We start from the raw sequence: 25,170 nt of genomic DNA on the forward strand, positions 1-25,170 counted from the left end.
TGTGTGTATATATATCTCCTCAATATATGTTCCATTCTATATGCATCCGAAGAAGTGGGCTGTAGTCCACGAAAGCTTATGCTCTAATAAATTTGTTAGTCTCTAAGGTGCCACAAGTACTCCTGTTCTTTTTGCGGATACAGACTAACACGGCTGCTACTCTGGAACAGAGTATATACGGTAACTAAATTAGTATCAGGTTACTGAAAGTTCTTTGTTTTTAAGTTAAAGACAACAGCTTTTGTTAAAAAACAAAAAAAACCCACATTAACAAAATGTTGCTGGTTAATTGATCTCATTCTTCGGAGACAGAAATGTAGCAGCTTGTCTGCATATTAACATTGTTAATGATCCTATTGCTAGCTAACTGTTCCCATTCTCAGTCAATTCCCCCAGGAACATTAAATCTGTAAAGTTTTAAGGCCCCTACATTGCTGGAGTGATGTAAAGCCTTATAAATGACAGTAAGGGAATCAGCTAATAAGAGCTATGTGCTTTCTCGCTTTTTTTCTGTGCTAAAGTGGCACAATGGGGTTAGATTTTTACTTATCCATTAAAAAAAATGTCTTTGTGGGCAAATAAAACAATTACCAAGCAGTCAATAAAATGTAAGGACAATCAGAACCAAGCACTTCTCAAAGTACCCAGCCAGGTCTAGGACAATGATTAGCAAAACGGTATGACTTCTTTTTTGCTGTTCGGTGTACTGTAATGTAATTTAAATGAAAATCAAGGATTGTAACTGGAATGCAGGGTATTAGTTACCAAGTATTTGTAATTTAACTTTCATGTGTTTAGGAAATGCTGAATAGTTAGTGACTTTTTTCAGTTTTGTAGTTTCAATAACTTACCAAAACAATTGAAACTGGTGTGATTATATTGCATTATTTTGACACACAACATTTGCAGAATTTTAAATTTTTTTGGTGCAGAATTTAATTGTTTGGCACAGAATCTCCCCAGGAGTATCTTGCCCACATACTTGTTGACTCAGTCATAGAATTGTAATAATTTGTGAGGCATGATTTCCGTTTACAAAAGCTGTGTTGACTCTTCAAATATATTTTATCTATGTGTTTGAAAATTTTGTTCTTTACTACAGTTTCACCCAGTTTGCCTGGTCCTGAAGTTAAGCTCGCTGGCCTGTAATTGCCTTTTTGTATATAAAGAGCTTTTAATGTGCAATAGCAATTTACAGACATGGAAGATGACAAGTCCCTGCCTAAGAGAGCTTACACTCTAATTTATGATTGGATGGAGTAATATCCTGTCAAAGCTGACTACTCATTTTACACTGACAGAAAGCAGTTCATTAATTTAATGTTCACTAATGTACAACTGTATTCATTTTTTAAAATGGAAGTATTATACTTACAGCCTGATTAGGCAGATTGTCAGTCTTCAGTTCTCTGTGATTGGAATACTGAATATAAACAGGCTGACTGCGGAGGTGAGGTGTAACAGGAGTGTAGTAGTTCACCATAGTAACAGCAGCTTCTTCGGAAGCCATTTCCAAGAAAGCCTAAAATCAACAGAAATATTGCAATTTTCAATGTTTTTCTGTTTGCATAACAGACTGAAGAAATCATTTATCCACCAAATCCACCTTATCTGAAAAACTCATGAACTAAAAGTACAGATGTGATTTGCTCAGTATTTAAAAACAAAATACTATTTATGATTTATGTTTTTCAAAATACTTTTGAGACTTGCAATTACTTTAGAGTTAACCTCAAATCCTTTTAAAATGTGTATTACAGTAAAAGAGCCCACAACCAGATCAGGTTTCCATAGAAGCACTAAACATATGATGTATGGAATGCTCTCAACACCCAATGGAAGACGCAAAATTTCTTGTATCACTTTTTAGGTCCCAAATTCAGAATTGCCTCCCATTTCACATTTAGGGTTTGGGTTTTTTTTTTTTTTTTTTTTTAAAACCATAATGCTCAATGTTCACTATGCTAATGTCATCATACCTACCACAGAACTTCATTAGGACCTGTAGACTGCCCAAAGGCACAAGGACGCGTACATTTTTGTATCACTATTTTGCAAGAATGTGTTATTTTGTATATAATATTAAACTTTGTAAAATCAAGTATGTTGAAAAAACAGTCTTACTTTACACACTTAGTAAATCTGTAGGCTCCACATCATGGTGGTTGTGACATAAAATGAATGCATTACATCAACCAAGAGAGTAATACACTGTCTTGCAAGCACAAACATGTGGCAGGGATAGTTATATTGAACTTTAGTGACTACAGCACCCTGGTAATGAGTTAGATACGTTCCTGGAACCAGTGGCATAGCCAGCTCCTAAGAGGAGGGGGAGCAAACATAAAAAAGGCTCCCTCCCTTGGCTCCTCCTCTGGCCACGCCCCCCTTAGCTTGCTCCTCCTCCGGCCACTCCGCCTCCCCCCTCCTTGGCTGGCTCCTCCGGCCACACCGCCCCTTCCCCCCGACATGGCTCCTCCGGCCCTGCCGTGCCACTCCCGCGGCCCCCCTGCTCGCTCCTCCGGCCACGCCTGCCGTCCCCCGTGGCTGCCGACCGCCGGCCGCGCCCCCATGGCTGCCGGATGTGCTATGGCGTGTGTGCCCCCATCCCCGCTCCTCCAGCCGTGGCTTTGGGCCGCATGCCCCGCCCCCTCCCCCCCCCCGGCTGCGCGCGCCCGTCAGCCCCCCATGGATGCCAGCTGCGCTGCAGGCGGCCAGCCTGCACACACACACCCTCCCCCCCCAACCCCCCCGGCCAAAGGCGCCGCTTTTGGCAAATTTGCTGAGGGGAAGCAGCTGCTTCCCCTACACCCCGCTAGCTATGCTAGTGCCTGGAACCCAGTGCTGTCCCCAACTACCCAATCATCCAAACATGAGAATATATCTACTCAGTTAAGCAGTACAATGGTGCAGAAACTGGAAGCTGGTTAGTGTCAAATGACAACACCAAAACAAATGCCTAAAACACTGGGCTTTATTTAAAAAAAAAAAAAAAAAAAGATTTCACTGTTTATTCAGGGTAAAGCTTATGTTTACTTAGTTAAGCAGAAAACAGTTTAGTTACCTACTTTTTATTTAAAGAAAAACCTTAGTTCTCTATCCTCAGCAGATGTCTGAGAACAGCTGTCAGCATGAGTACTCTTGTACAAGACAGACAAAAAGCATTACTCAGCATGCTGAACATTAAGTAATAGAATAATCCTATTTCATCTCTTCCAATAATACAAAGAATGGCATATTATGTTAGGCATTTACACAGATTTGATGATCAATACCACTGCATCATTTAAAAATGTTTTACAACTGATGTGCTAAAGTCTTGAATAATCTATAAAATAATAATTGGCCCTACAATATTTCAGCCAAATTGCAATATCTAAGAGGTAAACTTGTATATAAGTAGTGTTCTCCTGTATTTTACTCATGCAAATAACTACATACCTGGCTTTTTCCTTTCAACATCAAGAGATTGGTTACTTTGCCAAAAGGGAGACCTAATGAAATGACCTCTGCTTCAGTGACATCATTTGGAATTTTACGAAGATGAAGGACACGAGAAGGGGAGCAGGGAGATCTGTCTCCTTTAAATTTCTTGTTGTCATTCCCATTAGCTAGAATATTAGAGAAAGAACAATTACTACAAAATGCATAATTCTGAAAAAGTAGTCAGATGGTTTGTTTCCTTTACTAGTATTAAAGGTGATCACCATCAGTAGTTATCAATACTAAAAGAGACTCAATCTACTCAATTAAAAACATCAAAAGTAGTTAAAAATACAACATCTGCTCACGATTTCCTCTGCAAACTTGTGTGGTTTTAGAGCCACCAGGTCATGACCCTCTCCTCCAAGTCCGTCTTCAAGGTCCATGTGTACCATATCATGTACAAGAAGTTAATCAACTAATCATACATTGAAAGGCAGTTGGAGATAGCTGATAAATAAAAATTTACTCTGTGTTCTATTCTTCTCCATCACCCTTTTTCTGTTGCTTATATTCCTTGATTATAAAATCATTACGGTAGGGAGGGTCTAGTGTGACTAAAGCAACTAGTTAAACTGTGGGTCCGAATATAAACAAACGTAAAAAATTCTCACCCATATTCTTGGTTAAAAAACAGGAAACTGACTATACAGAAAGTGTGGTCAAATGCACCTATAAATAAGAAACATTTTATTCTCTAATCTTGTGTTACAAGTAGATAAAATTTCAGAAGAGTGATTTGTAAGTTGGCAGTTTCCATCTAAGTGACACATAGGTTAGAAAGCTCTTATCAGAAACCTCAGGATGTCTGTTGTGAATAGCTGGCAAAAGTACATTTTTTGTGCTTTTAATTATATCCCATTGCATAACAAGGAACCAGACTCTACCACATTGTAATCTGAAGGAAGAAGCTGTAAGTACAAAACTTTCCCCCCCATATTATCACTGTCACAGTTGAGGGCAACTGTACCTATATTCCTTTCCATGGTCTACCAAGGGCACCTACTTTTAGGCTTTTGGTTCCCAGCTGTCCCCTCTGTTGAGCAGAGATTCTCCAGGCAAATCACTTGACACAGGTTCTCCCAAAAGTTCATTCTTGTTTGGCACACTGCTCAATACAGTCCCTCTGAAGTTGATAACATTTCCCAGGGTTCACATCATATATTACCCCACTAGAGAGGTTACATACAATCACAGCCCACAGTAATACATAACCTTAGTATTTAATACAATGGACTCCAAAAATATTTAATTTTAATTCAGGTTACGGTAACTGCAGTTCAAGATGTTTTGTCCACAAGGATCCCACTGTAGGTATGCACAAGCCTGAAATATTTTAGCCACCAGTATCTGTTGGAGCTGTGTATGCACCTTGCACAGCTCTGCGCCCTCCTCTCCATCAAGGGTATTAAGGGTGAAGCAGACACCATTCAGTTTTTTTTACCAATACAGAAATACAGGGAAGAACTCCATATCAATGAATAAGGAAGGAGAGTCATGGGATCCACAGGAACAAAGGCATCTTGAAAAACTTGTTACTGTAAAGTAAGTAGACTAAGGAGTCATCCAGAGGGATCCCATTGTATGTGTATAACTAGCAATTACCTCTCAAGTAGGTGGGTGATAAGAATCCTATCTAAATAACTACTGTAGGACAGCCCTTCCAAACTGGGATTCTGATCTAGAAACTGACACAATGGAGCAGTGAGTGGTAAATACAAGAACTGAACTTCAAGTGGCCATACTACAGAACTCAGAAATAGGGATTTCTCCAAAAAGCAAGCTCCTAGTAGAGCATACCCTAACTTGAGGGGGAAAGACAGTTATTTAATGAGCAGGAAATCTTAATGTAGTTTAACTCATTTAGAGTCTGAGGAAACAGCCTGCTCTTTAGACTTATCCAAAGCCACAAAGTTTGGATGATAGGTTAAATGGCTTTGCTCTAGCAAGATAAAAGGACATAGCCTTAAGAAAGTCTAGAGTGTGGAGTTTAGCCTCCACAGGAGATTTAAAAGCTTTAGGGGGTGGAAAACAGGAAGTATATAAATTGATTCATATGAAAACACAAAACCATTTTTGGTAACCATTTGGATGTGGCTTGAATGCAACCCTGTCTTTATGAAAAACATAGTACAGAAGGTTTGCCACCGAAGTCTGAATTTCACTAACCCTGTGAGCCAAGGTAATAGCTACCAAAAATGCTATTTTAACAAAGGGGTGATATAGTGAACATATCATGGGTACAAACAGAGGGTCCATTAAAGATAGGAGTACAGCAATCAAGTCCCAGGCAGGGAATGGCTCTAAATAGTGGAAATGTATGACTCATGGCCATCCAAAAACGTAACAGAGTTTGCCTCAGTCCATTGGGCAGCTTATAGTTACATGACATATGCAAGATTACATCTTTGGCTTCTTTAGGACAGGTAAGTTTATCAACCAAATACAATCTGAACTTACAGGTAGAAGTTCTTCAGAGAATGCTGTTCTCTGCACTTTGGTGTACAGATCCTCAGAATGGGGTCCACCACCAACTGGTGGTCTGTAGCCAATATCTTAAATTCATTTTTGGTCTCTGTAGAAGCTTGTCCCATTGCAAGCCAACAAGGATTGATAGATGGCAATATGAACCTGCAAACTAACATAGAAGATCTATCTTCTTCGGCTCCTTATGTATGGGTGTAGATTTAGGGAGTCCAGGCATCTTAGACTTCATGAGTTGCAGTCACAACCAAAAGATCCAAATACCAGGTGGGTAAAAAAAGTACTCAACCTCTTGGGGTTGGGGGGGGGGGTTACTCAGTACCTGCAATTTGCCAATATAGATGTTTGAGACACATGCAGTGGTCTGCTACAGGACCACAACAGGCATGGCTAAATAAGCCTGGGATATAGGTGTCTGAACTGTCATTTATTAGACTTCTCCAGAGCTCTTTAGACCTCTTGGGGAATCTAAAGTGTCCACCACTCTTCTAAGGTGGTCCTGGAAGGCCCTGAAATAGTTGATTGTAGATTAAAATGGAGTCACAGCTTCCACTGTCCATATCATTGTCAACATCAGTTGAATACGTTAAGTCCACAAATTCTTCCACAAGGCCATCTTTCTCACTCTTACTCACCACTCAAGCTGCTCTGAATGGGATGGCTGAGCATCCCTAGAAAATTCTTTAAGAGGAGGCAACTATAGTCTATATCTCGATGCAGCTGAATAAGAAGCAGAGGAAAGATGTTGACGGTTCCACAGAGACCAAGGGGGTCAGGACTGTGTCCCATATCAGAAGTGCACATGGTACCACAAAGGCGGAAACGGTTCAAGTCTCGCAGGTGCAGGATAGGTTGCAGACCGCCCTTGGGATTAAAAAGTAGTTGGAATAGAACCCCTTGTTCCCATACTCTGGAGAAACGAGCTCCACCGCACCTAGCTGCAGTAAGCCCTCTACCTCCTGTGCGAGGAAACTCCCATGAGAAGGGACAGGGAGGGGTAGTATCCCTTCTGGTGTGGACAGCACTGGAAGGGACATCATCTCCTGCATCACCTGCAGGGCCTCCGGCATGGACAGCACACGGCGCGAACGGAAGCCTCTGCCGCTATCCAGGGTAGCCAGCAGGGAGCAGGTTGGGCTTTGTCACGCCACAGGAGCTTGGGCCCGAAATCCCGACATGGGTGAAGTTGCCTGGCGTGGGACTTCGCTCACACCCAGTCTTATCCTTTCCCTTGCAGGAGGGTGGAAACCGACCTTGCACCATCTTCTTGGGCTTCTTGGTCGGAGCCACGGATGGGGATCGGTGCCGGTTAGTGGACGGTCCCAGTGGGGCACTGCGTACCAAGGTCATGGTGCTCAGTGCCGGATCGGAGCGTTGCTCCAGTGACAGGGTGAGGGCCGACTCCATAAGGAGTGCTCTGAAATGAATATCATGCTTCTTCTTAGTCCTTGGCTTGAAGGACTTGCAAATTTTGCATTTTTCATGAATGTGCCTTTCATCCAAGCAATGCAGACAACTGCTGTGTGGATCACTAATGGGCATGATGAGCCTCTTGCAGTGATCACAGGGCATAAAGCCTGGGGACTGGAGCATGCCCTGTCCTGAGGCAAAGTCCCATTCGGGACCTACGAAGTGTCTAACTATAGCTAAGGGATTTATAAACACTAACAGAAAACTATACACACTATAATACAAGAGATAACTAGTTTGTATGAATGAGCAGCAACAGCACTAGCTGAAGCAGCAACAGTTCCAGCATCGCGGCAAAAAGGAACTGGGGAGGGGGAGGGGAGGAAGGGGGGAAAAACCATCGGCGCTCTATATACTGCAGCATGTGCATGCCATTCCAGGGGGTGCTGGAGCCAGTCCCCTACAGATACTGCTGAGGGAAAAACTTCTGGCACGGGTGCATGTGGTGAGCACACACACCTAAGTTGAATGGACATGCGCAAGCACTCAAAGAAGAATTACTAGTTCTAACATCTTGAAGGACAGTGACCAGAAACAATCAGTTCAGTTCACTAACTACAAAAAATACTTGTTTTGTATTTAAGACTCGTTGAACAAAGGATGTTTTGATAAAGTTTTTTTCCTTCATGAATCCAGAACATTTAAGGTAGTTTTATTTAACTAATTCACATTTTAAAAATGCTGGTTTGTGCATTTTTAATTGATTTCCAATTTCCATCTAAATGCAGCTTGATACATGACAAGTAAAAAAGTAATCTAGGTAAATAAGAAATGTGTCATTCACTATTTTCTAATGTAATAAAAAGTAAAAATTAAGCATCTAAGCCAAGGGTATGTTACACTATATCCACACACATTTATTTAAGCTATTACATAGTATATCCTCCCACCAGAACCACCACCAAATTAAATGTAAATGCTACATAGAGCTGCATATCAAATTCTTTTAATAGTTACTAACCAATAAGAATAAATAATATTTTTAGGAAAATAACTAAAAACTATATATGAAAACCAAGATTAAAATGATTATTTAAATCAAGGTTTCCTGCTTGCTGATAGAAATCAGTTCACCCTACAAAGGAAGCGACATCCAGAAAAAGAGAGACTTGTTCTGAAGTGATAATCAGGTCTGCAGGAAATGTAAAAGCAGCCTCACTGGATTAAAAAGATGGTATCTTTGTCAAGTGTATTATGACCAATGGTGCCTGTTATCCAATATATGTTAGGTTGAATATACACCACATCAATAGACATTATGTACATAATAAGTGTTGGGAAGTTATGTTAACTGAATGTATTATACCTATCCCACAGTTCTGTTTATCCATGTCAAGCGTCCCACAACACTTTGCAAAGATGAAGTCAGCTTTGGCATTAGAAAATAGGAAACTTGTCAAAGCAAAGACTCATGAAAACATTGTACTGAGTACAGTTACGGAGTACTTTCATGGCTCATCAGCACTTCAAATGTAGTACTCAGAACAAGATATGGGAAAGAACAGGACAAAACCAGGACAAAACTGGTACAAACTAGTGGGTTAAGCAGTTTTGTAACTTGTAAAAATCATACTATAAATACTATTAGGTGAAATGCATACCGTTGAAGCATACCTTCTGTGAAAGGTGAACATGCTGCAATAATTCACTTCACTGAGGATAGTTATGTATGTCTCCTTTTCATATTGTACTGATTTGTCTTTAGACAATATATTAGGTTAAGTTTGGTTATTTGATCTCTTGAACATTTTTAAGACTGAATGTCAAATGGAATCAAACAATTGGTATTGGTATATTAACTAAAAGGTGTAGCCAAAGTCTTAGAGGTCTTATCATGGTGCAGTACTAATGAATCTGTGGTACATGGCACTCATGCTAATTGTGCAGATGAATCGATGTTGGTTACCAAAGATAGAGGATGCAGCACTGCAGGTGAAGAATGTGATTCTGGAGTCTATTAAGACTCATGGTACCAATGTGATTTCAAAGGAGCCTGCTTAGACAAGTCAGCACTTTTAGCCTTCTCAGTCATTATCAGCAATGGTACCAGTGCTAAGCCCCATCTGCAGATCTTTGCTCCGTCCTGCCTCGGGCAGCAGGAGCCAGACTGACTGAACTAAGGAAGACTGATGGAAAGCTCAGAGTGCTTGATAGAAGCATGAGATCACAGAGTCATACAATCTCTTAGAGCCCCAGAGTTATGTATCTAACAGCTGGAGCACTCGATGGAACTAATTTTGAAGGTTGGACATTAGGAAAAAGTTCCTAACTGTCAGGGTGGTTAAACACTGGAATAAACTGCCTAGGGAGGTTGCGGAATCTCCATCTCTGGAGATATTTAAGAGTAGGTTAGATAAATGTCTATCCGGGATGGTCTAGACAGTATTTGGTCCTGCCATGAGGGCAGGAGACTGGACTTGACCTCTCAAGATCCCTTCCAGTCCTAGAATCTATAAGCAAGAATAGACTGCTTCTGAGAGGGATTCTCAGATTCAGAGGCATATGCATTGTCTTTTACATCAAATATTACTTCAAAGGGACATCACAAGCCCTGTGTGCGCGCACTGTGCTTACAAAAAGAATCATAAATGGCACTTAGTAGGTATACAAGACTTCCCTAAACAAAATAAACATTTTGTATGTGCAACATTGGTAGGCATAGCTCTCTCCTAGAAAAGGGCAGATTTTAAAGTCCGGAGACCTGCCCGCCACCATTGGATCTCATTCCTTGGTACTGAGGAAAGACTCAAAGGAAAAAAAAAAGTCTTTTCTAATAAAGGAAACAGACTTAAGTAAAACTTCATGAACTATTAACTTTATAAACTATATAATTACACTACATACTATACATGTATATAAAAACATTAACTAAACTAACAACCCATACAACCACATTTTTGAAGCGAAAGCTGAAGAGATGAATGCTCAGTGAAGCAGGTGGTCTCAAAGAACCAGGCCTCTTCGGCTAGCATTGCGTCATCAGAATTGTTCTGGATTTCATCTCTCAATCTTCTGAATCACTCTTAACAATGGAATGGGAGGAAAGCAAAGAATGGGTACCTGAGAATTTCTACAGAGATTACTGGTTTGATCATGCCTCCTCAGAGGAGGTAATCCTTGGTCCATTAGATCAATGAAACTGAGTGACTTCACCAGTGCTGAACAAAACAATTTCTGGTGTTTTAAGTTTAAATTTAGTTCTATATCTCTTTTTGATTATTTGTAGGTCCCACTGCTCTGTAGTAAATCTTTGTTCAGGTTTCAAGGAAGCAGGGAATATGTCCACCAATCAGAATGGGTTCCTCAGGTTCTAATTGGGGGGAGGGGGTATGTAGATTAGTTCTAGAATCCAACACCACTCATTAAACTGCGAGAAGGGTTCACTACAGAGTAAATCTAGGCACTTTTGCTCCCCAAGGGCCTGAATTTGCTCTCTGCAAGAGTCTAAGACTCTGGGGGGGCTGCTCATAAAAAGGTTACACGAGAGTATGAAGGAAATAAAGAAAATCAGATTTCCTGAAACTGTGCTAACATTGATAAGCTGTAAAACTATGGTAAACTTTACAATTATTTTCTTAAATATACCTGTAGCTGGAGTAGAATTGCTCATGGTAAAAGGCCCGTTAGTGATACCAGAAGAAAGAAGCTCGTCAGATCCACGCTGAAAGATAAAATGCAAGATTATCAGCAAAAGCACTTCTGGGCAACAGTGAACCTTTTAATATAATTAATGAATGACTTTAATCACTGACTTTCCTAGTTTTACATTTCACAATTGTTTTTAAAAGCTGCCCACCACATATTTTTGTGATATATTGAAGAACGTGCATTTCAACAACGAAGAGAACAAATGCAAATGTTGTCGCCAGCCACATCACTCTAGCTGGCCATTATATTTCAAGGTGCTAATGTTTTCTGAAAATGAGCTTAGCTATATTAAACTGAAGACTGGACTAATCTACTGCTTATTCTACTATAATACAGTTTATATTTAATATATCAAGATAAGCAGCATTAACCATATGCAGATTTATTTGATCAGACCTACCATAAAAAGTCTACCAAGAGATATCCAAGGACTCAACTAAATATTAATTTAAGCAACACAAAAATGAACAATTTTGACAAGATACAATATTTAGTTGTAAACATGTCACTAGTCATTCAAGGCATCATGTCTGTTGTACATTACAACAGCAATATAGTATGTGAAAAAGTTCATTATGAAGAATGTTTCTGTATTTCCAATAGTCACTTTAAAAAGTTGACTCAAACTTAATATTAGCGGATGACATATGTGGGTTTAGTCCATTTTGTGACCAAGACCTGCAAAAGTGTTTTTATTTTTTTTTTTTTTTAAACTTTTTTGGAGGGAAGTGTGGTGGGGTGTTCAGCCCACACTAGTCTGGAAAGGTTAATGAGGCCGAGATGGGGCCAATTAAGCGGACAAGTCATAGCTGATGAGAATTAGGTAGCCCAAGTAACAACAGATTGATGAAGGAACCCAGCTGAGAAGGAACAGGCAGGGCTAGTATAAAGCCAGGAGGTTGGCAGCAGAAAAGGACTGTAGGGAGGGAGCCTGTAGTCACACTGGTTTTTAGAGAGGGCAGGAAGGCAACTCAGGTGTGAGTAGAACCCCAGGGACTGCAGGCCCTGAAAGAAGGGTTTAAAGAATGAAAGCCTAAGATGGAGGTGGAGTAGCAAAAGGTGGAGTAGGAAAAGTCTCAGAGAAAGGGCAGCAAAGTGGGACCTCACAGACCTTGACTGCGGATTAGGTACCCAAGCTGGAATCCAGAGCAGAGGGCAGGCTTAGGTTTCCCAACCAGCCATGGGGAAGTGGCATAGTCAGGGCAGAGAGGGAGAAAATGGCCATTTTGGATAGAGAGACTTTGATAACTCCTGGAAGGGGGAAAGCACAGTGACCTGGCTGAAGGACAAAGCCACAAAGTGAGCACCTTGAATCACAGAGGGACAGGTGGCAGGGTGAGAACGAGCAACAGAAGTGGTGGGGGGTGTCAGCGCTAGAAGGAGATAATCCACATAACACTGAGGTGGCACCTTAGCAGGGAGAGAATTCAGTTATAGGAAGAATATAGACAAAGGAATGTTTTAGTTGAAAATTTAAATCCAAAGCCAGTCAAGACGCTTTTTAAAAAGGATGCTTCTAAATCAGAGTTTAAGGCCAAATAGACATCAAATCATCTTGTCTGACCTCCTGTATGTCACCGGTCACCAACACTTTCTGAGCATCTGCATACTAAACCCAACAACTGAAAATAGACCAAAGTATTACAGTTCACAGGAGACTAAACTATTATGTTTCACATGCAGAGAATAGGAGGTACCAATGGGGCACCATTGCCCAAGGCTTCTGCAATGGCAGGGAAACAATTACATAAGACATACCCAGATAATATTGGCAAGTGGCCTGCACCCATACTGGCAAAAAAAAAAAAAAGTAAATATCACCCCCTCCCAGTTCACTGCCAATCTGATCTGAAGAAAATTTCTTCCCAACTCTACATATGGTGATCAATTAGACCTTGAGTATATGAGCTAAAACCAACCAGCCAAGCATTTGGGAAAGAGAATGTTTGGTGCTACCCAGAGCCCCAACCCTCTCCGTCCAAAGTCCTATCTTCAGCTATGGCCATCCCTAGTGCTTCAGAAGATGATTTAATAAAATAAAAACAAAACAGAATACACTTGGGGGCGAGAGGGAGACTCCCTTCCTGGCCCGTACACATGGCTGGCTGAAATCCTAAAGTATGAGCTTTTAAGGATACAGGACAAATACGAAGGGAGCCCCAAGGCTGATGAACCCTGCCCCTTACCCTCACAAACAAACCTATCATACAATCACATTCATAAATTTGTCCAGTTATTAAAACTAATTAAGTTATTAACTATCTCCTATTGGGAGGCTGTTCCAGAAATTCACCCCTGATGGTCAGAACCCTTTTAATTTCCAGCCTGAATTTGTTGGTTGCCAGTTTATATACATTTTTTCTTGTGCCAATATTGCCATTTATCTTAAAAGATCTTCACCTTCCCCAGTATCTACCCCCCCAATATATGTATAAATTTTATAAATATGTTAAATACAATAGCCCCTTAAAGATAATTTTTTCAGTATATAAATTGAAATGATTTTGCAATGTCATTTTTGAAAAAAAAGGTAATTTCTCAAAAGTTTCACATTATAAAAAACTTCTTCCTCTAACAAATGTTTATTACCTATTTCACTTTAAGCACACATTTAAGTTCCATTCAAGTCAATGGGACTTAAACACATGCTTCTTCACATTTTCAGAATCAGTTTCTGTTCTGCAAAGCTTCCAGAATCTTACGGAGAACACGGTCTCTGAATTACGATGAACTTTTAAACATGATTAATATTACGTATATCCTTTATTGCCTCGCTGAACTAAGGCCTGGAACATTAGGGGATATGTGTTCAAGAGACAAGGACCCTTCATCAAAAGTGCTCTGCCACAAACCCTCTGATAGTTAAGTGTAGGCCAGAATATCATCTTATTCATCCCAGCTGATCTCGATTGCTGCCATAGCACATGCTAGAAAAGGCAGTCTCCTAACTCAAATGCATTTTATACCAATAGAAAAATGGGCTGTTCTTTAGAAATAGATTCAGGCCAGCCACTCAGGAGAGAGACCAGTAGTGACAGTTTTGCTAATGAATGTATCTGCAGCCTCTTCTGTAAGAGGTTATGAAAATGTGTACTAGCAAGATCTTGAAATTAACATAAAACGTTGTTCCAGTGTAAATCTTAGCATGAAAAAACTAAATGTCTGCATTAATGAGTTATTAATGTATACTTCATGGCAGAACATTGTTGCCTGATTTTAAGGTGATTAATATTATTGTTCATATAATAAAGGTTATAGTCTAGCCAATTGATCTGATGAAAAGATAATAAGGTTCTTGTCCCAGAATCGGGCTACACAGAATCTTGCAAGGTCCCTGGGGATGTATGACAAGGACACTCATGCTGAGAACAAAATACAGCCTTAAAGACGTTTATTGATATAAATGGACTAGTAATCAAATGAAAAAGTAATCAACCAGAATGAAAAAGGAAATCGTACTATTCTAGAGGTTCATATGGTATCATTTACTATAAAACTTCCTAGATAAACATAATCACTCTCTTCCTTGAGAACCTGGTGGTAAGAGACAAAGAACCAGCCTGGTCTCTGGCATGCCAAACAAGAGTCTGATGGTTCCTCAATGCTCAACTGGAAGACGAAAAACTTAGGAGATGCTAGAAAGCCAGAAACAAAGCCAAGAAAGACCCAAGAAAAAATTAACTAAACTAAACAAACATGGTGGTTGCCCCTCTTATAGAGCCTAGCACCACATTCCCAACCTTCCATGCCCAATTTCCTCACCCACATAATATCAGGGTGTGCTTACTCCATAGGCTGGCATAGTCATACACATTGATGACAATCAGCTCATTCTCACATCTGCTTTTTCTGGCCTGAACTGGTTTCGTGGTGGTGATTTCCAGGTTCTTTGCGGTGTAGCTGTTAAGTTTTATAGAGGGCAAATCAGTAGGTCACTTGTGTATGCTAAAGATCACAAATATGTATGCTAACATGCTTTAGCTCATCACACAGTATGTGGCTGGTAGGTTTTTTGCATTACTGCCAAAAATATGCTAATACAAAGCTATAAATCTATTATAATAAACAAACACACACATAAGAAAGGATATAATAAAAGCAAGCAACCAGGCTACATAGCTCTATGGGCTACAACATATATTTGCTTGCTTTACAATCATAAACTGGCCATCTTTAATTACTTAAAAATTTAAGAGTAGCAATACATCTTGAAAGAAAAACAAAAACCAGGCAGACATTACTCCTGAGGGAATTCTGTGCCACTGCACATGTAGAGAATTTATGTCACCTGCAGAAAAATGACTTTCTGACAGGGAAGCCACAAGTGCAGTCATGCAACCCTCCCCAGCAGTGTTTCGGGTACCCAGGGCAGCTGGCAGAGAGGTAAATCACTGTGGGGCAGGACTGGGGGAGACCAGGCTCCCTACCGTGCGCTGAGCTCAGCTGCGTGTTCTGGCTGGGCTGGGGAGGACGGGACTTCCTCTTCCCCTGCACGGCATCCGAGGCCGGGTCAGACCCACCCCCAGATTTCTCCCCCAGCTGCAGGAAGCTCTACAAACTCTTTCCACCACCCTGCTTCCTGCCCATCACTCCTCAGCTGCAGGGGGAGGGATCCCTGTACAGGGAGCTGCTCCCACATCCACCCTACCCCATTGCATCCAGACCCCTCATTCCCAGACCCTCCCACAATCCTCACCAACCTGCACTCAGAACCCTCCCAATGAGCCCCACTCCCCCTGCACCTGGACCACCCCGACGAGCCACATGCACCTGGATCCCCACCCCACTGAGCCTTACTCACCCAGCATCTGGATTCCCCCACTGAGCCCCCCACACCTAGACCCCCCTGCCAAGCTCTATCCCCCCACATCCAGACCCCCACACTGAGCCTGGTGAACCTGGATCCCTCTGCAGAGTCCCATTATCGTTGCACCCAGAACCCCCAACAAGCCCCTGTGCATCCAGATTCCTCCTGCACCTGGATCCCCCATTGAGTCACCCACACCCAGATTGCCCCACACGGAACCCTCTCAACCCACATCTGGATCCCTCTACACTAAGTCCCTCCACACTTGGATCCGGCCTTGCTGAGGCTGCCTGCCCACACCTAGTTCACCTGGCACAGAAGGGAGGTGCTCCTGGGACAGGCCCAGTCCTTGCGCTGTATCAGGGTTGGGTGCAGCCTCACCACTGAGTCTGTGTCCAGAGTGGGGGGAGCTGTACAGTGATCTCACACCTCTGTGCAAACAGTGGCCTGTGCTCCCCAATGCCATGCTGGAGCCTCCACATTTATTTGACAAATAAAATTTGTAGAATTTTAAAATATTGCGTGCAGAATTTTTAATTTTTTGGAGCAGAATGCGGTCAGGAATAAGACATTATCTGATATAAGAAAGTATTGCATAAATAAAAACATTAAGAACATCTGCAAAACCTAAATTATTCTTAATACTTCAGAAGTCAGACTGCAGTACGTTTTAATAGCTATACTACCACACAGACAATACTAAAATTCAGTCAGTAAAGATGAACAGATGACTCTTAGTTGTCTCATAGGCCAACCCAGGGGCCAAGATATTCTTAATGTCATGCTGACAAAGCACTACTTTTCAAGATCATTAGTGGAAAGAAAAGCGTAATTTTACAGCACTCAAAAGCATACTAGGCATCCCTCAGAACTGAAATTGCACATAAGCTCTACCCTGAAGAGCTCACAATTTATTATCCCCCAAATCAGCCATTTATAGAACTAGATATCAATATCTGAACTGTCTGAGGAAATACTTTCTGGAAAGTTACTTTCCAAAAGAATGAGTCACAAGCCAATGCCTGGACATTTGGACTGCTCTCTCCACATCTTTAGAGCTCCTTCCGCTTTCACACTGAGGCCTGGACTATACCACAAAACTAGATCAACATAAGTCACCTTATGTTTACCTATTTGTGCATGCATCCACACTCAAGTGTGTCTTTGGTTAACAGGAGCACCCTGTTAAGGTGACGCACTAAAACTACTTCTCCAAATAGCGCTGAACCATGGTCGACATACTGAGGTTGACGTGGTGCAAATGTAACCTATGTCAACCCTAACAGTCCCCCAGCAACTCTCTCATAATGCCTTAGGTCCCTCTGGTCACAATCAAACTCCACTGCCCAGAGTAATGGAAACCAGAAGCCACCCACCTTTTAAAAACCTACTGCGTATTTTTTAAATGCTTTTTTCCAATTATCCATCTTGGAGAGCACACCCAGGAGTGGCGACAGGACAAGGTTATGCTCCCATGGAGGTGTAGATCTAATAATCATTGGGAAGGTCCTGATCAAGCCCTTCATAAATTGTACAGAAGCTAGGTGAGTAAAGATAGAACATCCTTCTACCGGAAGGAGGAAGGCACTAATCACTGTTAAGTGTACCCATAGCAAACTAAAGGCGAGACCTGAAGTCTTTAAGGAGAGAAAATAGCCTAGGGATAACTGGAATGCTCTAGTGAATGTCAGTGGAGACATACCCAGATCAAAAACCACCTCCATTTAGCTAGGTAGCAGGCTCTAGTAGAATCCTTTCTACTTTGGTTAAGGATCTCCTGAACAGGGGCAGAGCATGAGCATTCAATTTCCAATGTCCATATAAACACTAGACCGTGAGATGGACTGAGCCTGGGTTGGGATGCTTGATTTTCCTCCTGCCTTGGATTAGGAGATCTGGAAATGGGCTGATCCTGATTAATGGGTGTATGGACATTATCAGAAGTTCCATGAGTCAGAAATGACTGGGCCAGTAGTGTGCTAGGAGGAGGATGGTGGCTCTGCTGTGACAGATCTTCCCTATAACTTGTGGTAGTAGGGAGGAAGGTATATCTGACATTATATATCAAGGATAACAGGAGAGCATCACCCTGGGAATCGTGACCAATGGTTCCCCTGGAACAATACAGGAGAGGTTTTCTGTTCACTTGGGATGTAAAGAGGTCACATAACAGAGTACCTCATGTATAAATATCTTGGTTAGATATAAATATGTCGTGACTCTCCCATTCATGGTCTGCAGAGAAGCTTCTGCTTAATCTATTTGACAGGGAAGTACACAGTCATGCAGTCCCTGTTTGGCCAGTAAATTGAGTGGAGCCAAGCTTGCAGATACTGCAGGTGGAGTCTGGCAAATGGCCTCACATAGGTGCTTGTGTCCACGTGGCTTAACAGTGAGACACACTGGTGCACCATAGTTTGTGGGTGATGCGGAAGAAGAAGTTATTCACCTCGTGCAGTAATGATGGTTCTTGGAGATGTGTCCCCCTATGGTTGAGCCTGCCCTGCTGATCAGAGAACTTCGGTAGCAGTGTCCAATAGGTCCACTGCATGTGTGGTCTCTCCTCATGGCACAACATGAGGCTGGTCAGCACGCACAGGCTAACCCTCAGAGTTCTCTCTACCGCAGAGTCAGACAAGACCTCCAAGTAGAGGGTGCGTTATGGGGCACCCATAGGGAGACACGTCTCAAAGAACCATTGTTATTGCACAAGGTAAGTAGCTTCTTAGAGCAGTGCCCTATGGGTGCACCACTGTAGGTGACTCCCAAGCAGTACACCTTCTGGAGGGCCGGGACTTTGAAGATGGGTCAGTTACAGAAGACAGCTCTGTGGGGCCAAATATGGCATTGGAGGCAGAGTCCACAGTGACCACACAGTGTTCTGCAAAAGTGACAGGACTTGTTCTACTGCCCCCTCTCCTCTCCCCTGCCCCGATGTAAAAAAGATTCCGCTTTGTGTTGAAGCATTAGTTGGTGGGAGTGGTCCCTGAAGAGGGATTGGGAAGGGAATTTGTGAGGAGGGAAGGAGAGAAACTCTATAGAGTATCTCTGATTGATAATTTCCAGGACCCAACTGTTTGTCTTGATCTCATTCCAGCTGTGGGCAAAGAGAGTAAGATGGCCCCCAAAAGGTGATAGGGAGAAGAAGCAGGTGGCATCAGTGATGGTACAGAGGTCTCAACCTGTATGTCAAAAAATGGCCTTTGGGCTGCTGTTGCGAATAAGTGGAGGCTGTGGCAGTAGAGGGAGCCAAGAATCAGGATTTCTGAATCCTTTAGCTTTTGCACAGAGACTCAGATGGATGTTGGTAACAGGGGGCATGTGGAGGGGTTGGTCTTGGTCTGGTGTTTGCTTCTGGGGGCTGGAGTGTAAAGTCCCAAGGACTGCAGAGTAGATCTCAAGTCTTTTAGTGAGTGAAGGAGGAAACAATTACAACTCAGGCCATGAGGTGGTAAGAAGGAATAGGAGAGGCATCAGCCCGCACTGCTTTTTATGCCCTGGGTCAGAAGCAGGAGGGGAGCTACTACTCAACAAACACTGCTTTGAAGAATTTCTGGACTTGGGCTCATGGCATACCCATGTGTGGAATACACACAGGGACCATCACTCAAAGAGCCACCAAGCTTCACATACAAAATTAGCAGGGCTGTCAAGTGATCAAAAAAATTAATCGAGATTAATCGCAATGTTAAATAATAGAAAACCATTTATTTAAATATTTTGGATATTTTCTACATTTTCAAATATATTGATTTCAATTACAACACAGAATACAAAGTGTACAGTGCTCATTTTATATTTATTTTTGATAACAAAATAGTATTTTTCAATTCACCTAATACAAGTACTGTAGTGCAATCTCTATCATGAAAGTTGAGCTTACAAATGTAGAATTATGTACTAAAAATGCATTCAAAAAATAAAACAAATGTAAAATTTTAGAGCCTGCAAGTCCACTAAGTCCTACTTCTTGTTCAGCCAGTCACTCAAACAAGTTTGTTTACATTTGCAGGAGATAATGCTGCCGGCTTCTTGTTTACAATGTCACCTGAAAGTGAGAAAAGGCATTCTTATGGCATTGTTGTAGCCAGAGTCGCCGATATTTACGTGCCAGATGCGCTAAAGATTCATGTGTCCCTTCATGTTTCAATCACCATCCCAGGGGACATTCGTCCATGCTGATGATGGGTTCTGCTGAATAACGATCCAAAGCAGCATAGACCAATGCATGTTCATTTTCATTATCTCAGTCAGATGCCACCAGCAGAAGGTTGATTTTCTTTTTTGGTGGTTCGGGCTCTGTAGTTTCTGCATCAGAGTGTTGCTCTTTTAAGGCTTCTGAAAGCATGCTCCACACCTCGTCCCTCTCAGACTTCGGATCGCACTTCAGATTCTTAAACCTTGGGTCGAGTGCTGTAGCTATCTTTAGAAATCTCACATTGGTACGTTCTTTGCGTTTTGTCAGATCTGCTGTGAAAGTATTCTTAAAATGAACGTGTGCTAGGTCATCACCTGAGACTGCTATAACATGAAATATATGGCAGAATGCAGGTAAAACAGAGCAGAGGACATACAATTCTCTCCCAAGGAGTTCAGTCACAAATGTAACCTTTTTTTTTTTTTTTTTTTTTAAACGAGCGTCATCAGCATAGCAGCATGTCCTCTGGAATGGTGGGGCATACAAATGTTTAGCATATCTGGCACATTAATACCTTGCAATGCCAGCTACAAAAGTGCCATGCAAATGCCTGTTCTCACTTTCTGGTGGCATTGTAAATAAGAGGACAGCATTATCTCCTGTAAATGTAAACAAACTTGTTTGGCTTAGCTATTGACTGTACAAGAAGTAGGACTGAGTGGGCTTGTAGGCTCTCAAGTTTTACATTGTTTTGTTTTTGAGTGAAGTTAGGTAACAAAAAAATCTACATTTGTAAATTGCACTTTCACGACAAAGATTGCACTACAGAACTTGTATGAGGTGAACTGAAAAATACTATTTCTTTATCATTTTTGCAGTGCAAATATTGGTAATAAAAATATATACTTTGATTTCAATTACAACAGAGAATGCAATATTATATATATAGGTAGAAAAACATCCAAAATATTTAATAAATTTCAATTGGTATTCTACTGTTTAACAGTGCGATTAAAACTGCGATTGATCGCGATTAATTTTTTTAATCGATTAATTTCTTTGAGTCAGTCGCGGGAGTTAACTGAGATTAATTGACAGCCCTATCAATTAGTGATGCTCATCACTTAGGCTTTTGATTGATGCAGTACAAACGCAGAATGAGACCCAAAGTACATAGTATAGAAGTTTTGCCTTATCTTCAGAAATCTACATATCCACTGGCCCCAAATCAGGCTTTGAGACAATATTTCTCCCTGAAACATCCAGAGCAAGAACATTTTGCAGAAGGCACTTAATGCCAAATAATATTTCAGCCAAAAAATATTGAAGAAAGGAGTAGTTTCCAACAAGCGTGGTCCCAAATCTTAAAAAATAAATAGGCCAGCCAAGAACTTGCATATAAGACTGCTGAACAGTCTCTTATTGGTAAGGTTACAATTACATTTACCGTAATCGTAAATTTGAATAAAGTCCATTATCCCACAACAATGGCTCTTGACCCATGGGGCTGGGCCCGGCTCCCCACTCCATGTGTTGTGACCTGGGCCCCCTTGGTCATGGATCCGCCTAGGTTTGGTGCACCTGCTGCTCCACAGACGGAAACAGACTTTAAAAATATGAACCAATCATAACTGATGCAGTGCCATCCTAATGAGTCCAAGACAGCTTGAAATGGAAACTACCTAAATCTTCTCATTGAGGTTGACTAAAACATCCATCTAATATTTCTCACTGTCCTAAACGACTTCCTACAGTTCCCCAGAAGTCAGCTATGCAACTGCCAAAGCTTCCAGCTTCCCCATAGAACTTCTACAATGCAGGTATGCATTGTTAGTATAAAACTTTGCAGCATATAAAAGCTGAAGCTGTAAGGACAAAGTAAAATGCACTGTTTATTTTATATTAAACATGGAACAGTATATAGACAGATTTTCATATATAAAAACATTTTGAGAGGAAATTAAATAAAGCTGCCACAGAATTGAGAGCGTCACTGACTCTAGGGACCTTAAGCCCAACTTCCTGCAGACAACACAGGCCTTTATTATAGTGCTTGTAAATACTTGTATGTTCTGCTGATCCTATTTTGTAACTTTTATAGCAATATTAAATCAGATAGCCATAGTCTTAGAGTAACAGTACACTATGGCGAATAGTTTTTCTTTTAGCCAGCAGTAACTATCAACAACTGTATTAATTAGATTAACTAGATGTAAATTTGTAGTATAGTTTAAAGGCAGGTCTACATCAGCACAGTTGCACCAATGCAGCTACACTACTGGAGCGTGTCTGGTGAAGATACTCTAAGCTGACAGGAAAGAGCTCTCCCGTTGGCTTACTAACTCCACCTCCATGAGAGGCAATAGCTATGTCGACAGGAGAAGCTCTCTCGCCAACATAGCGCTGTGTACATGGGGGGTTAAGGTTAGTATAACTATGTCGCTCACGAGTGTGGATTCTTCACACTCCTGAGCGACACAGTTATACCAAAGTAAGTATGCAGTGTAGACCAAGCCTAATTGAGAAGACCCAAGCCTACTAACTACTTAATTCTGAAAATGGAAAGCTACTGGAAAAATGTAGTCTGGTAACATGGTCCAGTAAATTAGTTGCGAATAGATCTGAAAAAGAACTCCGTCTGGATCTAAACTATGGGGAATAATAAAGGCAACCTAAATTGTGCTGAATAAGGTTGCGTCAGGGAAAACGTATCTAATGAATCTTTTCCCGAGAAAATCAAGGTTTAGCAAGACAGCTAAACAGATCCCCCCAAAAATCCTGTTTATAAAACTGCTTTTAGTGATTGTGACCAAAATGTAATCCTTGAACGTGAAGAAAGTTATACAAAAGCACCCAGAACTTTCCAGCACCAAATCAACCTTACAGCAATCCAGCTGTAAAAAGCCTGTCACTGTCTCAAAGAAAAATATCAAGCTAAGAAAAATGTTAGAAGAACCTCAGAGTGAGTGCAGACCTTTGTGCCAGATTTCCTTGTGTTATAACACAGATGTATTGAAGAGTCTCTGCATACACCAAGAGGAGAATCTCCTGCTTTACACCATAATATATTGAACATAAATATGATGCCCATAACAGAATTACAGAATTTGCAATGAAAAAAACTGAATGTTGAGCACCTGAAACATAAGTTATAAACAGAGGAAGGACTCAATTCACAGGAACATGAAGTAGAAAGAACAGAACTGCCCCATTGCAAAGGGGTTGAACTTCCTCAAATATCAAAAGGAGGTGGAGGAGGAACAAACATTTTGTTCTACGATGCTACTGGAATAAACCCAAATACTACCCTTGATACAAACATGATCAAGCAGTGGAACTCCAGGAACAAAAAAGAGGAAAATAAAATAGTACAAATTAGATGTACTCAATTAAGTTCCTTCAAAAATACCAGCATATCCTGTCCTTTAGGAATAGCCTGCAAATTCCTCCATTGCTGAGTCACCTACAATACTTGAGGAAAAGAAACTAGGCATCTAAAAGCTATATAGATAAATAGGATGCAACAGCTTTTAAAACTGGAAACCAGGTCTCTCTCTCAGGGCTAGCATTCTTCAGAAGTTACATTTTTTTTTCTTTGCTGTTTAACTTATTTTTCTTTCAATAGTGAGTATAATTTTAAAAATGGCCTGGTTTTGAGGAAGGGAAGTTCCCTCCTTTTATAAAGTGTCTCTTTCCCAGGTAGACCATCTAAATTTTGGATAATTGTTCTACAAGGCTTTTATTCAAAAATATAAGAACTACTGTACCAAAAAGTACATTGTTTACCTTTTTTTTTTTTTTTCCTTCCTTTTAAGGAATACTGAAGACATTGCTATTAAATATTCACAAAACACAAACTGGAGGAAAAAAGACAGACAGTAATTCTCAGAATTTCACTCAGGAAATAAGAATGGGAGCAGAGTAGAGGGTGAGGAGTCAGTTTGTTAGCATACTTTTCTTCTCTGAAACAACGAACACTAAATACCTGTTACACTTTACTCTTTCCTCCAGCAGGCACATCTACAAATGCAGAAATGCAAATCCTACTTCCGTAAATGAGAATTATATACACAATAGAGAATGAGGCCATTTAGAACAAAATGAAAGAAATCTTCAAAAAGGGTGGAGGTAAAACAGACAAGATGAATCCATAAAAGTCTGGCATTGTAGATAAACAAAATTAACCTTACACAAAGAAGGCTGTCATGTCAACATGCCACCAAACCACCCAAATGAATTGGAGGCAAGCATCATAATCAGGCAAAGAAATACACAGTCACACACACACACACACACAGTAGCTTAACAGGTTGATCAGCAATCTCCCTAGAATCACGCCTGTTGGTTTAACAGAGAGCAGCTGTCTAGTAAGCCTGCTTGCTCATTGGCTCAGTTCGCATGCAGGCAGCTCTATTGTCTCATGTATCAATTATTGAAGCTCTCTGCTAGATCAGTAACAAGATACTGTAGGCCTAACAAAAGCCACCCAACCTTGTAATTAAAGAATCATAGAAAAGGGAAGGGAAAGGATTTTTATATTGAACAATTTTTTTTAATTTATCATCTATGCAAAAATTAGAAACAAATGGAACTGACAAGCTTAAAACCCTCAGCCATATTACATCAGACTTTTTCAAGACAGCGCCTTTATATAGCATCTTTTCAGTAAGTTGAAGAAAGGATACTTGTACATGAATTACAGCATCTTTTCACTCTTAGGGAAAAAAGGAATGGGCTGTGCTCAAAAATAAAGCCTCTGTAAATCCAAAAGTACCTTAAATAGGTTTTGTAACTGTGTACAGTTCCATACTGAAACAAGAAATATGAATTGCTTGATAGGGGCTCTAAAAACCAGCATCAGTCTGAAATCCAGTCAATTTCAATGCGTTCAAAGTAGTTTTAGATACTACTCTTACTCAGTCCCCTTTGTCAATTTATTTGGTTTAAAAAATTTTAAATTGATATATTACATAGAAAAAAGTGAGAATGTAAGGGAAAAGGTAAAACTGACTGACTATCTAGAGTATTATCCAAGGCAGAAGGTAAAAAACAAAATAGGAAAACATTTTCTCCAACATTGCTGTAATTGAAATAGTATGTGTAATCTGCAAAAGTAAGAAGTTAAAAATTCAGACAGAAG

The 25,170-nt window shown here is 40.8% G+C and overlaps 1 protein-coding gene across 2 annotated transcripts in view; it reads right to left on the bottom strand.

The window, feature by feature from the left end:
• Positions 1-25,170, bottom strand: part of PTBP3 (polypyrimidine tract binding protein 3) — a 106,872-nt gene that overhangs the window by 51,988 nt on the left and 29,714 nt on the right. For both annotated transcript variants that reach the window (XM_034773009.1, XM_034773008.1), the window contains 3 exons: positions 11,023-11,098; positions 3,442-3,611; positions 1,376-1,522 (listed from right to left, as the gene is read on the bottom strand). In XM_034773009.1, coding sequence (XP_034628900.1) covers positions 1,376-1,522; positions 3,442-3,611; positions 11,023-11,047 — 342 coding nt within the window. In that variant the 5' untranslated portion in view covers positions 11,048-11,098. The remainder of the gene's footprint in view (positions 1-1,375; positions 1,523-3,441; positions 3,612-11,022; positions 11,099-25,170) is intronic.

Source organism: Trachemys scripta, chromosome 6 (assembly GCF_013100865.1).
Source record: "Trachemys scripta elegans isolate TJP31775 chromosome 6, CAS_Tse_1.0, whole genome shotgun sequence".
NCBI lineage: Eukaryota > Metazoa > Chordata > Testudines > Emydidae > Trachemys > Trachemys scripta.